Source organism: Cynoglossus semilaevis, chromosome 17, assembly GCF_000523025.1.
Source record: "Cynoglossus semilaevis isolate Cse_v1.0 chromosome 17, Cse_v1.0, whole genome shotgun sequence".
Taxonomy (NCBI): domain Eukaryota; kingdom Metazoa; phylum Chordata; class Actinopteri; order Pleuronectiformes; family Cynoglossidae; genus Cynoglossus; species Cynoglossus semilaevis.
In genome coordinates, this window is record NC_024323.1 from 5,909,948 (window position 1) to 5,924,846 (window position 14,899).

The 14,899-nt window shown below is 42.0% G+C and overlaps 1 protein-coding gene across 7 annotated transcripts in view; it reads right to left on the reverse strand.

Moving 5' to 3' along the window:
* Window positions 1-14,899, reverse strand: part of LOC103392844 (adhesion G protein-coupled receptor L1-like) — a 185,543-nt gene that overhangs the window by 48,398 nt on the left and 122,246 nt on the right. For 6 of the 7 annotated variants that reach the window (XM_017040474.2, XM_025064165.1, XM_008329582.3 and 3 more), the window contains one exon: window positions 63-276. In XM_017040474.2, the coding sequence (XP_016895963.1) occupies window positions 63-276 (214 nt within the window). Of the gene's footprint in view, window positions 1-62; window positions 277-14,899 lie in introns of those variants that run through there. The other variant, XM_017040473.2, reaches the window with a different exon arrangement.

A 14,899-nucleotide genomic window follows, 5' to 3' on the forward strand; every position in this document is an offset into this window, starting at 1 on the left:
CCAATAAAAGACTCCAGCTCCCAACAAACACACGTACAAGATCCAAACAGGTCGATCGTTACCTCTGTGACATTATCTTGAAGGCGTCTGGCAAGTAGCACTGCACATTCTCCATCTGGAAGGGGTCTGCGTCACAGATCTTGTCATCAGTGCGTCCATAGTTGGCCGTCTCTATCATGATGACATCACTTCCAGGGCAGCGCAGCTCGATGGGGTAGCCTTCGCAGGCCAGCTCTCGACGCATCAAGCCGAAAGGCATCATTGACCGACTCAGAGCTGGAGTGGAAAAACGAGAGCAAGGCAAAGTTATTGATAATTCAATGAACCTTAATACTTTTAGGAGCCACTTTATTACTCGACCACATTGTAAATATGATGCATATTATTTGACAAGTGCAGGAGGGATGAAAGTGGTTCCAAATGTCCTGATGTTGAACATAAATTAGCTATTATGTTCTCGCCTTCGGAGAGTTGCAGTAATTCTGCACTTATTGATGCACAGCCCAGCGATCCGGTTTTCACTCTGGATCCTCACAGCTCGCTTATTGGCATACAAGATTTGTAGCAATAGCAGCCTCTCCAACTGCAGCATTTGTGAACCAAACTGTGAGAGGATCTAACATTAACAAACTCCTACACACAATCAGGTGGCGATGTCAGAATCAACAGTTCAGAGAAGAACTGTGACTTTCCCTTTAATCATTGGATCGTTGATCCAGATTTACTGAGAGGGAAGTTCACATAATAAACACCATGAGATGGGCTTCGATAAAATAAAAATGAATAATGTCATTCGGTCATACACTCCAATGAAAGACTCCATCTTGACACATAGGATGACACATCAGAAAGGATTAGTACCAGGTCCAACAGTGAGTCAAATCCTACTTGCTTTTTCTAGAATTTTTGTTTATAAAAACATGGAAAAAACATTTAAAAAAACCCATCATAACACATCATCTGTAGACAGGGTACCATGGAAGGATATGACAATGTAACAGACTTAAGAACATGATTATATTTCTACATACCATGCAGAATTCATTATTTGGGCAAGACCCACAACAGGAAATGTCTCAAAGAAACATTAATATATTTATATTATATTAAAATATTAACTGTGTTTCTCAGTAATATTATAGTAAGTTAATATTTATTTAAGGCCCTTTCAGTCAGGGGTCCTTGGAATCATCCTAAAGCCCCCTCCTTCCAGCACCACTGTCTGTAAGCTCTTCCTGAAGATGAGTTAGAAGACATTTTCTATTGGGCTGCTGACAGGCCAATCCGTGGAGTTGCTTGGTAAAGACATCATCACAAAAGGTCCTATCTCAAGTTCACATCCTTGCAGATTCACTGAACCATGGCAACAGTGGACAAATATGTTACACTTCAGCTAAAAGGTGGAAACATAAATATCACCAGGAAGCCCCTGACCAAAAAAAAAAAAAAACTCCCCTGGAACTGAGGCAAAGAAATCTGCAGGAATAATAAGGTGGAGGGGTCGAGGGGGGTGGGGGTATGTAACTGTGTTATATACAGTATAATGTCAACCAGATATCAATGTAACACTACCAGGCTTTTGTTAGATTGTTGTAGGCTAGCGCTGGGTGACCATTTTAAACGACTTATGTCTACATATAGACGCTACACTTTGTTAATCTGCAGTGAGTTTCAGGAGGTAAAAGTTATCTCCCTGACACTACCTGGCTTTGTACAGTGCATATCATTAATATTAGCTAATTCGGGGTGGTCATTTTAGGTCACTTCAATTTGCATACAGTGATTTCCCGTCAGAGGTCATCTGTTATCAACACACTGAAGGGGGAAATGTGGTAGACAATAACACACTCATGTCCCTGGCTGTATCATGTACAGTATTGACTGTGTGTATCAGATGTCACAGACAGCCAGACCGATGGCCGGGAGGGGGACGGATTTTTTCTCTCAACATTTAGTTAAATGAATAGATGCAAGATCATAATTTTTGTTTAATTTATCTTTTAGGACTTTAGGATTCAGTAGCAGGGAGGCCAATATTAGTAGAGAAAGAACAGGAGGAATCAACGCCTGTGTTCGCATTCACCTCTGGGGCAGATACCATTGCACACCCACTGCTGTTAATCAGCCGTCTGAAAAGCATGTCAATGTGCTGCTGTGGCCAGCAGCGGGGCTCTTCGTGGAGAGGGGTCGGCAGGGACAGCAGGGTACTCCGGGTTAATCGCTGAGCGAGGCTGAGAGGCATGAAAGAGGGTCGTATAGAGGCGCTGGGAGAGACACTTGCTGTCTCTCCAATTCTCTCCATGGCTGCATACATTTCCAGCTGCCTCTACAGTCAGCACTACTCTGAAAAGAAAAATAACAAAATGGCTGCCAAATTCCTTTAGAGCCTTAGGTAGTAGCTCAGACAGAATGAAAGTGTAGAGTGAGTGATGTGGCAGTTCTTTCTGGAGTTGAAGGACGAGAAATGTTCTTGTTGCTTAAGTTCATGCCAGCAGCTAGAGCCGCTGTCCAAGGTCCTGAACTGACAAAATGCCTTTCAGGCCATAACACAGTAGGCGTTTAAACTGCATCCTAGTCCAGAAGGCCGGGAACTGTCCACTGAAAAACCACGCTATTCACCTGGTAGGACATGTCCATGGACAGTACCAGCTCCAGTCAAACCAGATAGAAATGGAACTATATTTCTTCATAAACCGGGGCTATGACCACGTAGCTTTCTGTCCTGTCAGACAGCCTCAGTAGCAGACAAGGGCACTGATTCAGAATCCCTCTCCCCTGCTGCTGTTTGTGCTGAAACACACAGAGCAGGGCTGTTTTCTTTTTCTGACTGTGAGCTCGCACTGCTTAGGTTTCAGCCATGGTCCATTCAAAAGGAGTGCCCATCTGTGTCAATGTCAGTGTCAGTCATCGCAGACATGTTCTGCATCTCTGTGCTACATGACTCACTGCCAACAGACTTGCTCATATTTCTAAAAGCTGCCCGTTTATACAACGGGGACTTGAGTTCAGATGTGAAACTAACGCCATTAAGGCTGAATGACTAGCACACACAGACTTCAAATCTTTCAAGCCTGGCCAGCATACAGTACCAGTGCCAATTCACAAATGCCTAGATGCCAAAGTGCATACTAATTAAAAAACACAGAGATGCAAACAGCAGGCGAGGCCAGACACCCATGTCCCCACACAAATGCAGACATCCACGTAAGCAAATTAGCACATATGCAGCCTTACTGGCAGAGAAGAGTGCGCCTTCAAAGCGAAGCGCACACATACTCAGATCCATGCATTTCACAGTGGGATTACAATATGTGGTGTCAGTGTGTGGCCTTGTTCTCTTAACTACCCTGTGGTGAAAGTACACAACAGCGTACAGCTGGACAGCCATTAGAAGCACACAGCAAGCCAAGAGGAAAGTGAAACCGAAATGAACCACCAGGAGCGATGATCTCTCTCTCTCTCTCTCTCTCTCTTTCTTACACTGTGGACCAACACAACAGGAACATTAGCTCACATCTCATGGGGGATATCACGTGCTTAACGTCTTTTGCTCTCCTAATACACTTTATATGGTAAACCTTTAAGGGCCATTTAAGCACTAATGCAAATAGTGACAGTGACAGGGCTTCCGTTTGTGATGCAAAGGACCACAGAGCTGCTGATTTGAGTTAAGTCTAAGCCTTTTTGACAATAGTAAATGAGGACAGATTATTCATGCACTCTTCTGATCAACGGCGTGTTTTTTATTGTTGCTTTTGTGTTTGTGTAGATCAGTTCATGACCGTCACTTTTATCTGTTGTATCATCATCATTTATCTAGGCAAACGGCTAAATTTGATCAAACAGGTGTGTTTGGGGAAATGCACTACTAGGAAACATGAGGCGTCAATTGAATCCCACTGCTGCAGATTCTGAAGAAAGCAATAACCTGTCCAGTATTATGCTAAATTTGATGTATAGCCCAAATCCATTATCCTTTTCAGGTATTTCCTTCCCTCGCCTGACTAATAAAGTATATATTTAGCCATAAGTGAGAGCGGCCATTACTGGGCCGGTACACTTCCCTGCTGCCAGCAATTACACTAACCTTCCTATTCCTACAACCGCTGCAACTCTTTTCTTCTCACTCAAATTTTGTCCAGCCTCAACAAATTGACAAGTTCCATGTTCAAGATGAAATTCCCATTTGAATGAATGCAGCAAATTGAAACTTGTACTTATTCACATTGATTTGTGAATGATGTGTTTACAAGGAGGTACGGAATTGAAGTGATTTAGTGTGTGTGTGTGTGTGTGTGTGTGACTGAGTGACCGTATGTATTGGCCAGATGGCCTGAGGGCAAACTAGAGCTGCGGCCGACTCTAAGCTGAGCTGAGATGAGAGGAGGATAAGATTGGACTGGCCATGGGCTACAATTGTCCTTCACTCTGCAGGAATCCATTAAGGTTTCAGGGTCTCTTTGACCAGTGCAAAAGTACACACACACACACACAGGTGCGCTTACATAAGCATAGTCATTTGGTCGAGCTTGTCCCACCCATTATAGATTGAATACAGTGAATGGTGTATTTCTCCGCAGCAGCCATACTGTGCATATACAGGTGAATATAAACGTACACACTGACTCCATGACTCATCTCCTATCGTATCAGCAGAGGCCAATATTTATAAGACACAGAAAATGGCTACAAACTGTACCACATACTGATAACTGAATAAGCTAATTCAATAATTCAATGAATGGATTTGCATGGACTTTGTGTACCAAAAAGACGGCGGTCTGCCTGACACAGACACAAACCTACAAAGGTAGGCAGACACACACAGCAGGGGTCTGGTGTCACTCTAGTGCAGCTGGTCAGAGGGTCTGGAGCGGTTGGCTTCCTAATAGAAACTCCATTCAAATTAGGAGCAAGAGAAAGAACTGATTGGATTTGACTCATTATCCTCACACAGTAATTAAAGCCTGAGGGTGGATGGTGGACGCTTTGACCCTCTGGCAAGAACATCATTTTGTGGAAGCCAGACTAGTTTTTGCACAAATCCACCCTTTCACATCTGTCTTAAACCAGTATTAAAACACATAATCAATGGTGGCAACTCCCACCAACCACAAGGCTGGAGTGACAACACTGTAAAACAAACTCTAGCCAAGGTCAACAAGTAGCTCTTTATTTTTGAATAACATCACAACAGTTGCATAACAGTTGTCTTTTTTTTTTGCCAGACTATCAGCTTTTCAGCATGTGAAACACAAGAGCCAATCAACATGCAGTTAAGGCACCATTATCTACGTCTGACTTTATCTAACATTTATCTTTCTGTCTCTAAACATGTTTGTTTCTTTTTTTTTTTCATTCAAAGTGACAGTTTATTTTGAGAAAATCTAATTTTTATTTTTTTTATTTAGCATCTCATTGATAAACTACTTCCTACTGAGACACACACACCAGCATCTTGTTGAAAAGTGGTCAGGATATGATATTTTGACCGAGCAAAATGCACCATATTACATCGTCTCCCCTCAGTTTTGTAATCATCTGAGAAACAGCATTCACATCCTTCATAACTACTCCAGCTTTGATGAATCATATGTCCTTTTAGAGTAGTTACACATAATGACAGTATTGGAAAAGAGCTACTACTAAGAAAAGTTTTCCTTTCAGTAACAACCCAAAATATTTACTCCCCGTTAACTCCAAAAACAGCAGTGTGTGTTTTTGGACATCAATGGACCATCTCTATTTCTCAGAAGAAAACCTTGTGACCTTGGATGAAGCTCTATAGACTGTTTTCTCAGAAAATATTCAGTGAGAGGTGACGGCCTTGCAGGAAACTAAAGGTGAGGATACTGATTTTGCAACTGAGTCACAATAGGAGATTATACTTTTGAAGCTCTGTGTCCCTCAGGCTAATTTGTCGGCTGGGTGGCTAACGGTCTTTTCAGGACAGAAATGTGATCAGCCCCTCTCAGGGGCTCTGTCTGTTCCAGCACTCACCCTCTAACACCTCTCATTAAAATAGCAGTGAAGTTGCAGACAGCATTTTTACCAACTATTAAAGATAGTGGTAAAATTGAAAATGTTGCTGATAAGGTGATATTTATCCTTAAACTAAATTAAAGGAATTTAAGGCTCATTAGGTCTAATGGTTAAGTCTTCGCTTTATTTAAAGATAGCAGTATATTACAGTATTAAATGTGCAGCGTGGAAGTCTTTGTATACTCTAATGTAGCCTGGGCCAAAAAGGAACCCTTTCAAAGGGCTTCGTTTACATCTTTAGTGAATCAGGCTGAGCAGAACAAGTCATTTTACATTCATTGGACAGAGCAGAGAGTTGTCACTGAAAGGAATCCCTCTCCAGGACATTATCACCCACCACCAATTTCTGCAGCACTTTATCAGTTTAGTGCAGTATTTTAGTGACTCACTTAGCACAGGGAGTAAATGTAATGACTGGCTGGTGCACATACGCTGTCACTGTGACAAGCAGAGGGGATACGGACCACAACTGTCACATCCAGGCAGCCTTCATGTTCAGGAAATGTGACAAAATGACAAACCTAACATGAGGATGCACAGTGCAACTGGACTGCGTTTGGACTGTGTGTGTTTTAGACAGTGTGTCTATGTGTCACTCTGTGTGTTTTAAGTGTGGGTTGAATTATTTTAGTGTGATTGACACTTTTTGTATAAAAAAAACTGCCAACCAAGTGGAAGGCGTTTTAACTTTGGGTCTATTTAATTGATAGTCGTGGCCACAAGCAACAGACCTAAATGTGCACAGAAAGATTGGTTGTTGATACTGATCACTTTATAATCACCGTCCAATCACAAGGTACAGTACTCTCACAAATATGCTAACAACTAATAACCAGTGTAAGTGTGTTAATGTGAGGATTGATGTGAAGTGCTGTGAGTCATCAGCAAAGCACCGCAGACGTACAGAACATTTACTTTTTTAAATAATTTTTTTATGATACATTTAGGTCTAAGAAAATGAAGAGCTGGTATTACCAGAAAGCTTTAAGGCCAGTTTCTGCCCCTGGTAACAAAGTTCTAATTTTATGCTGATTATCTGGTTGCCACCCAGATCACTGAAGGCTCTGTCACATTATTAAGCTGAAGCGTGTCACAGGCATCGGGCTGGATCCATCATGGCCTGCGTCACTGCCAGTCCTGCTGCAATTAGCACCATTGATAATTCTAGGGAGCTGTCCAGTGCTGATTTTACTATAGCTCTCTTTGCATTTTGTGCCAGTGCTGTCTGGTGCTGAAGTTGTTAAACTCCTTTACACTGACCTCTATGTGTATAAATTGTTATATTATTGTATTGTAAAAATGTGTATTTCTTGTGTTTTATGTGATGTTAAAAACATTCTTTTTCTCATTAAAGGCTGCCTGTATGTTCAGATTAGAAAATCGTGGGTCATAGAGTCGTTGGACGGAGATGGTTCTTTCATACCTGATGCTGTTTATCTTTAAACTTCAGCCTATAACATCACCACTAGTGGTTGGCAAAAACCTACACAGTCCAGCTTTAGGGATCAAAGGTGGAGGTGGGGTTCAACATAAAGTTATTAAAGGAAGGATAAGAAGTTATGAAATGCACCTTGTCAATAACAATTTCCAGCAAAGATAGATGAATAAGTAATCCTCGCCTCAGAGCCAGGATGCTATCTTATCTCCTCGGACTCCCCCGCCTGTCAAGCAAAGGATTCAGAGGAGATGAGATGAGGAGTGGCTTTATGGTAAGTGACCAGCCGCCTTTTCCTTGGAGGGCAGAACACAAAAGCAGCTCCATAATGACACAAGTTCATCCATAAATGAGATCCAAGTCGAACAGGGAGGAAGAAATGGACTGGTAATACAGCTGAGTTAGGAGAGGGCGGGAAGTTAGAAAGAAAAAAATAGAAACCATCAAACTGGATGTTGGCAAAGGATAAACATGACAACTATTCCCTGTCAAAGCCCAAGGTCATCGTCATAAAAGAAGTGAGGTGGACAGATTTGTGGGTGAGGGCCTTCTATTGTTCTGATCTGTTCTACACAGACAAGCTCCCCACTCAGTGGCCAAATCCTCTAAGTGAACGGAATTACAGCACAGTCCATAACATTACATCATTCATAAAAGAATTAAATGTACCCCCAGTGGAGAAGGGAAACACTTACCCTCGTGCAAGACGTACTCATGCATTTGCAATGATGCAGACACACGAAAATTCTTGCAGGCAGACTCACGCAAGCCTTAGCCCCCATCCATCCTCCACCTTGAGAACTCTCAGTGTGTGTTGACAAACTGTGCTACGGTGGTGCAGTGTGGGAGGGTGTGTGGTGGGACCAGGCAGGCAACGCAGATAGATTAAGACAGGCAGCTACTGAGACACTGAGCAACACACATAGAAAAACCTGAAGAGGGAGGCGAGCCCATACGTGCTCATACTGTCAAATCACTTCATTGCAAGCACTGCTGCCTAATTATGCAATAAAAATGGCTCAGTAGGAGCTGGGGGTTGGGGGATATGGGGAAGACAAGGAATAACCCAAAATAAAAAATCAGCCCACCTAAAAAATAGGAGATTCACCCGCTGTAAAATATCTTCTTTCTCCCCTGGGATGGAAGCAGTGTTACCGGCCCAGCACTATTCTGTTTTTGTTCTGCTCTCAGCTTCCAGCACATATCACATGAGGCAGGCCAGCAGACAGTGACTCAGACCTAGATTCATATAAATACTGTGCTGGAGTGAAAATCTGCAGGTGCTGCGGGGAAAGAGCCACGGGGATGAGGGGGAGAATAAAGAAGGGAAGGCGAGACAGAAAGTGAAAAGTGAGAAAGATGGTGAGACAGTCAGGAGAAGAAAGTGATACGAAAAAAAAGATGGAGTGAGAGATGGAGGAGGGAGGAGAGGCTGAGTGAGCATCAGGCAAGACCTGCTGTCAAGACGTGAGTGCGGGGGTGTGAATATTTGGGAGAGATGAAAGTTGCCAACCCAATTTCCCAAAAAGTTGGTACACCTTTGATAATCAGGAAATTACCACTAAAATCTGTTATCTATAGAAAATATGTTGAAAATATTTACTGACCAATGGGGTTGTATGTATTAAACAGAAAAAAAAATCATCTTCTTTACATTTAAACTATAATACGAAAACACTTTTGAGAATGAGGAAATGCTGGTATACTGGTCTGACCAGACTGAACACATCAGTTCTGGTTCTTCAAAAGATGATTTATTTATTTTTAAGTATCAACAGAAATAAAACCCAGCAGCATCCTGAAGCTGCCCTTGAAGAAACAGGTCTGAGGAGCTGCAACTGTGGATCTTCATTAATTACATTATCAGTTGATAATTATTAGCACATTATTGACTCGTGGTAAATGTTATTATCATGAACTCCGTCTTTCAAGGTAAATTATGATGTTGTAGATTCTAGTTTTTATAGCACTTCCACACCGTACGCCGTCCTGCTTTAATTGAGGACGTAAAACCAAGGTTAGTAAAGTGTTGAATCTCAGGCCTCCTGCAGCATTAGACACTTAATTAACTCCCTAACACCCCAATGCTAAGGTCGGCCGATGTTTGGGTGTATATTTATGTTGCATGTTGATGAGCTGATCAGTGTTACTGCAAATATTTATGCTCATCTACCTCTATGCAGGATATTAATAATTAAACAGGGATTTGGCTGCGATTGCTGATGAACCACTTTTACCCATGCATGCCACCGTGTTCCCTTCCATTGTAATGATACAGTACATTTCCCCCTGTCTTTGTGTTATTTTCTCCACTTCAGCTCCATCCCTTGATCCCTCATCCAATTTCATGTATTCTGAAAGTCATTTTTGCCAGTCCAACTCTTCCTTAACGCAGCTCCTGACTCCCCCCATGTCTTCATTACCCCCCCAGCCCTGACACCTCACCTCTGGTTTTCTCCATTTTCTCCTCAACTTCTTCCCCTTTACTCCCTCTCCCAATTTAAGGAGACCCTCCACTCGACCGTCTTTGCATCTCGGTGTCCTCCTCCTTCTACATTTCTCCAGTTTTTCTTCAGCCCTTGGCTGTGAGGCAGGCGCTGCTCTCCGACACACACACAAGATAAACGTGTTTTTAATCACACCGTGTACCTCACACACATACTGCACTGTACACTCAGTCCTTCACAGCTTTGGACTGAAGGAAAAGACACAGCTATTACACAACACCACAAACAGGACCCTCCCCACACACCCGCCCAAATCCTTTGCTCTATGTAGAAGCTGTTTACAGTACACAAATCAATGCACATAAGCTAACACACCCTGACACACACACGGACAGTACACACAAGGAACTACAAGCAAACACAAACAGAATGGACACACGTGCAAGTCTGAGGGTAAAAACGAACTGAACAGAGACCCCCCCCACACACACACACCCCGCCCCTCTCATATACACACACATGCAGACACGTGCATCGTCTTCAAAGAGGGGTTTGAAAGAACACGCCGCCACGCCGCCCTGGTCTATTCCTCACGCTCCCGCCCGCCACAGACTCCCAATATATGTTCAAAGGCCATCCATTAACCTTTCACTCACACAGTCGTCTCTATGATCTACTGCTCTCAGCCAAGGGCTTTGAAGAGCACAGCAACCTCCAGCCGCTGAGACTGAATGAGGACAGTGCCAAACAAGAAACATGACAGGCAAAAAAAAATAAAATAAGACAATGACAACAAATATGTACAGTTTAAAAAGTGAGTGACAGTTTAAGGAGCCACACAGAACAAAGGTGATGAAATTAAGTCATGGAACGAGGGAAGGAGCTAAGAAAAGGAAGGAGAAGAGTTTGTAAAAAAGAAAAATAATCAAAAAATAAAACAAAAACACCAACAGAGAAATATTGAGGCGGGAGAGGAGGGAGTTTTGGGGAAATCATGGCAGCCCAGAGGGAAAAAGGGGAGGGATGAGGGGAGGGAGGGAGGGATGGAGTAACTGCTGAGGTGTTAGTGGAGAGAAACAGAAAGATTGGACAAACAGAGAAGTTGACTGGGAGAAGTGAGAGCTACAAATTGTTCCTATAAAAATGAGACACTACTAGACAGTACAGGAGGGAGGGGGAGGGTGGGTGTGAATTTCTTTTTCAAAAACTGAGACCAAACATGTTGGTGCAGCTCAGTTATATTTAAGAGGGTCAGGCAGAGTATTTGCTACAAATATTGTAATAATAAAAGAAAGGTGTCTGCTTCTTGAAAATGTGTTTAGAAAGTCAAACTGTATTTCAAACACGTTTAATAAAATACCAAAACACTAACAGAATCAATGCTGATGTACAAACCAAAAAATACAGACTATTATCTCTGGCATGTGAGGGCATCGGTAAAATTATCTGGTAATCTATTTGTAACAGAGATAAGACAAAAATATAGATTTAAATGATAATAGAATAGAATAATATAGAATAGTATTTTCGTCGTTGTACTCGAGGGTACAACGGAATCGAGGGTGCTCCCACAGAGCCATCGTGCACCACAGAAAATTGTTTAAAATGACAAAGCTAGAACCCAAGGGACAGAAAACAAGAAAAGAACAACCCAAGGGAGAAACAGTGTGTCACACTGAAAAGGTACACTCGTAAAATAGACATAAAAAGTGAAAGTATGAAATGCACTGGGAAGGTGTAATATTATATATTGTATATATTATTATTAATAATAATAATAATAATTATTATTATTTGAGTCCAGGACAGAGACTCTTGGACAGGGTCTTTCTGTGCCTCTTACCTCACGTCGCCCGGCATCGACTTCAGTCTCCTCCCTGACCCTGGCAGGATGCAGGATATATTATGGATTGATTTAATGGCTTTAACGGGAGCCCGTGTGGCAGGAAGAATGAGCCTGACATTATACAGTAGTCTCACTGACCACTGATTATTCTTCTGTCACCTCATTCTGTTGAACTAATAATATTCAAGGCTTTGGGGCTTGGCCTGAAATATGCTTCCCAGACTTTCCTGATAAGTGCAAATTTAGATTCCACAAAACACATATTAAGCAATATAATATGCTATTCAGTGTAATATTTAACTTTGAGGAGCCAAGTGTGTATAGTGAGGTTGGCTGCACCACTGCTTTATTGCCTCCTCTCAAAATATTATTACTACATTCCTGTCATGGAATCAATTCTCATGAATAAGTGAGTAGGTCGCAGTTTTAAAATGATCATTTTAATTTTACAGTATCGAGGAGCTGAAAATCTACCTCCTCTTTGCACAAAACCAATATGGGATGTGGTTTCAAGTCAAGTATTTTTTGCATCTTTTCTCAGAATGCCAAATCAGGGGGTTGAGCCAAGCATGGACTTGAAATAGCAGTCTGCACCGAGCTTGGTAAAGCCTGGTGAATTCTTCATGAAGAACAACAACCCGCCTCTGCATTATAGGAACCAAACTGCAGTATTGAGTCCCTATTCAGACATTATTTCACCATCCCAGGACGGTCTGGAGACTACAGCACTTAGTTTGGAACACGTGTAAAAACACATCGCCCTTCCTTAAATAATAGCTTGAGGAGAAAAGGCACAAAAGAAAAAAGGCAGAGAGAGAAAGTGAAGACGGATTTAAAAAAAAAAAAAAAAAACTGTCTGCGTATGCACTAAAAGACCAGAGGCCTTTCCACACCACTGATCAGAGAGCAAATCTTAAATACAGCACAGACGAGAACAGATTCTCTATGTCATCTGGCATCGGCTTCCTGATATGTTTGTTCCACACAAAAGCTCAAATATTCCCATCTGGACAGGAGAAGGCGGCATTAAAACACACACCAGCAGCGGAACAGATTCAGAGATGTTCTCCTGCACTAATGAAATCCACAGGAATAAAAACTACATGTACTATAAAAATATTTGCAAATGTCATGATATCATAAAACACACGGTCTTCCAACGGACAGCTGGCCATTAATGGTGAACATACTGTAAACGCAAGCAAGACATAGTGAAAACACAGACACACATTCAGATGCTAAAAGAAGCCTCGGTGTCTGGATGTCATCATGTGTACGCTGCAGCTGCCTGCACTGCCTGCCACATTAAACAGACCTAATGGGCTCTCAGCATTTGCGTTGTGCATTTTCAAATGTTCTATAGAATCAGTGGGACATTCTGTTTGTCGTAGCAGTCTGTCAGGGAACCTGCTGGGACACAAAGACAGAGTGTGTGTGTGTGTGTGTATAGTTGTGACTGTAACTTTATTAGTCTGTGTTTGTGAGACGTCTGCATTAATAAATGAATATGTTGTGTTTGCTTTAAACCAGACGGTGGATTTCAAACCAAGCTAGCTCTCTGGACTCAGCAGAGAGGGACATGATGCAAACGCAATTCTAAAATATAAGTATTGTCCTCTGTGGTATGTTGTAAAGTTAATCTTAAATTGTGAAGTGAGGTGCATTACATTTTGTTTCTTTTGCTCTATAAAATATGCCAAGATCAGATTTTGATATTTCTTCAGTCTCAACCTTAAACTTCTGGATTTTGGTGCAGACTGATGAAAGAATCAAGGAGTAAAAAAAACATCAAAAATTCGACTCACTGACTCTCATCTCAAATCCAAATGTGATATTGTTCTATATATATTTCCAGCAATTACCAATATAGACTCCAATGCACGTTAGGCTTTGGTGGGCCACATAAAATTACCTGGAGGTTCAGATTCAGCCCGCAGGTCCTAAGTTTTACATATGGGCTCCACTAAACAAATTTGAAGGGACTGCGATAAACACTTTAGAAAACAGAAAAAAGATTAACGCAATATACTCAAATACTGAGTTCCTTGTGGATTTCAAAGATGGCTCCAGGAAACTGCTTTCTTGAATTGAATTAAAAACTTTACAGCAGCTGTAGCCAAGAGTTTCTCAAAGCCCATGGCGGCATCGGAACATTTTCATTGTCTTTGGCTAACATCCTGTGCATGTTCGAGCCCCAGATCTTTCTGGAACAACAACAACAAAAGGTCACATTGGACAGTGAGAGCGACTGCAATATTTATTGCGTGAGACAGACGAGTGAGTTTTGTCAGACAGAGCAGTGCTTCGCTCGTGCTGGTTAGGGACATTTGCTTCCGAGAGCTGCTTCAAGATGAGAGTAAATGTCTGAGCTTTAAGGCCAAATATTAGTGCTGTATGTGCAACCAGAAGTGGAGTGAGGTTAAAGCACCGCAGATTAGTCGGGGCACCGAGGAAGCGCCGCAGTACACATTAGACGGTGAAGCCATGTGTGATGATCCTGCAGGTTTCAAAATGAGCTCTGATTAGCCCGAAAGTGATTTGTGGCGGCACTCGTCACATCAAAATGCTGCTCTGCTCCTACAAACATACTTTCTTCTTCAATTTCCCTTCTGCTCCTTCCCACACTTCTTATCACATGGCATAAGAGAAATCAGTACGACAAAGAATATTGCTGTGGCAAAATATATGCAACAAAATAGTCTGGGTGTCTGTGGAAGTGCTTTCATTTAAAAAAAGAAAAGATCAGAATAATATCCTTAAGCTGGAAATTGTGGCTGTGTGAAAGTACATATAACAGTCGGTGGGTTTGTAATGCATTACTGATATTTCAGAAGGGTCAGGTCAGAAGAATGGGCTTATTTTCATACTGTTACACACACACACACACACACACACACGCACACACACACACACACACACACACAAACCACAGAGCAAAACAAAGCCAGAGGCCAAAGGTGTCTGATGGAACAGAACTGAACGTTCGTTACACAAAACCAATGTTCCAAAAGCAGCCAAACTGCGATTGGGAAAAAACAACAACACCTATTGAAATTTGAAAAAGCATCTGGTCAGTCAGAGTGTGTACACCGGGGGACCGGGGGGAAAAAATCAATTGCCAAAAAAGCA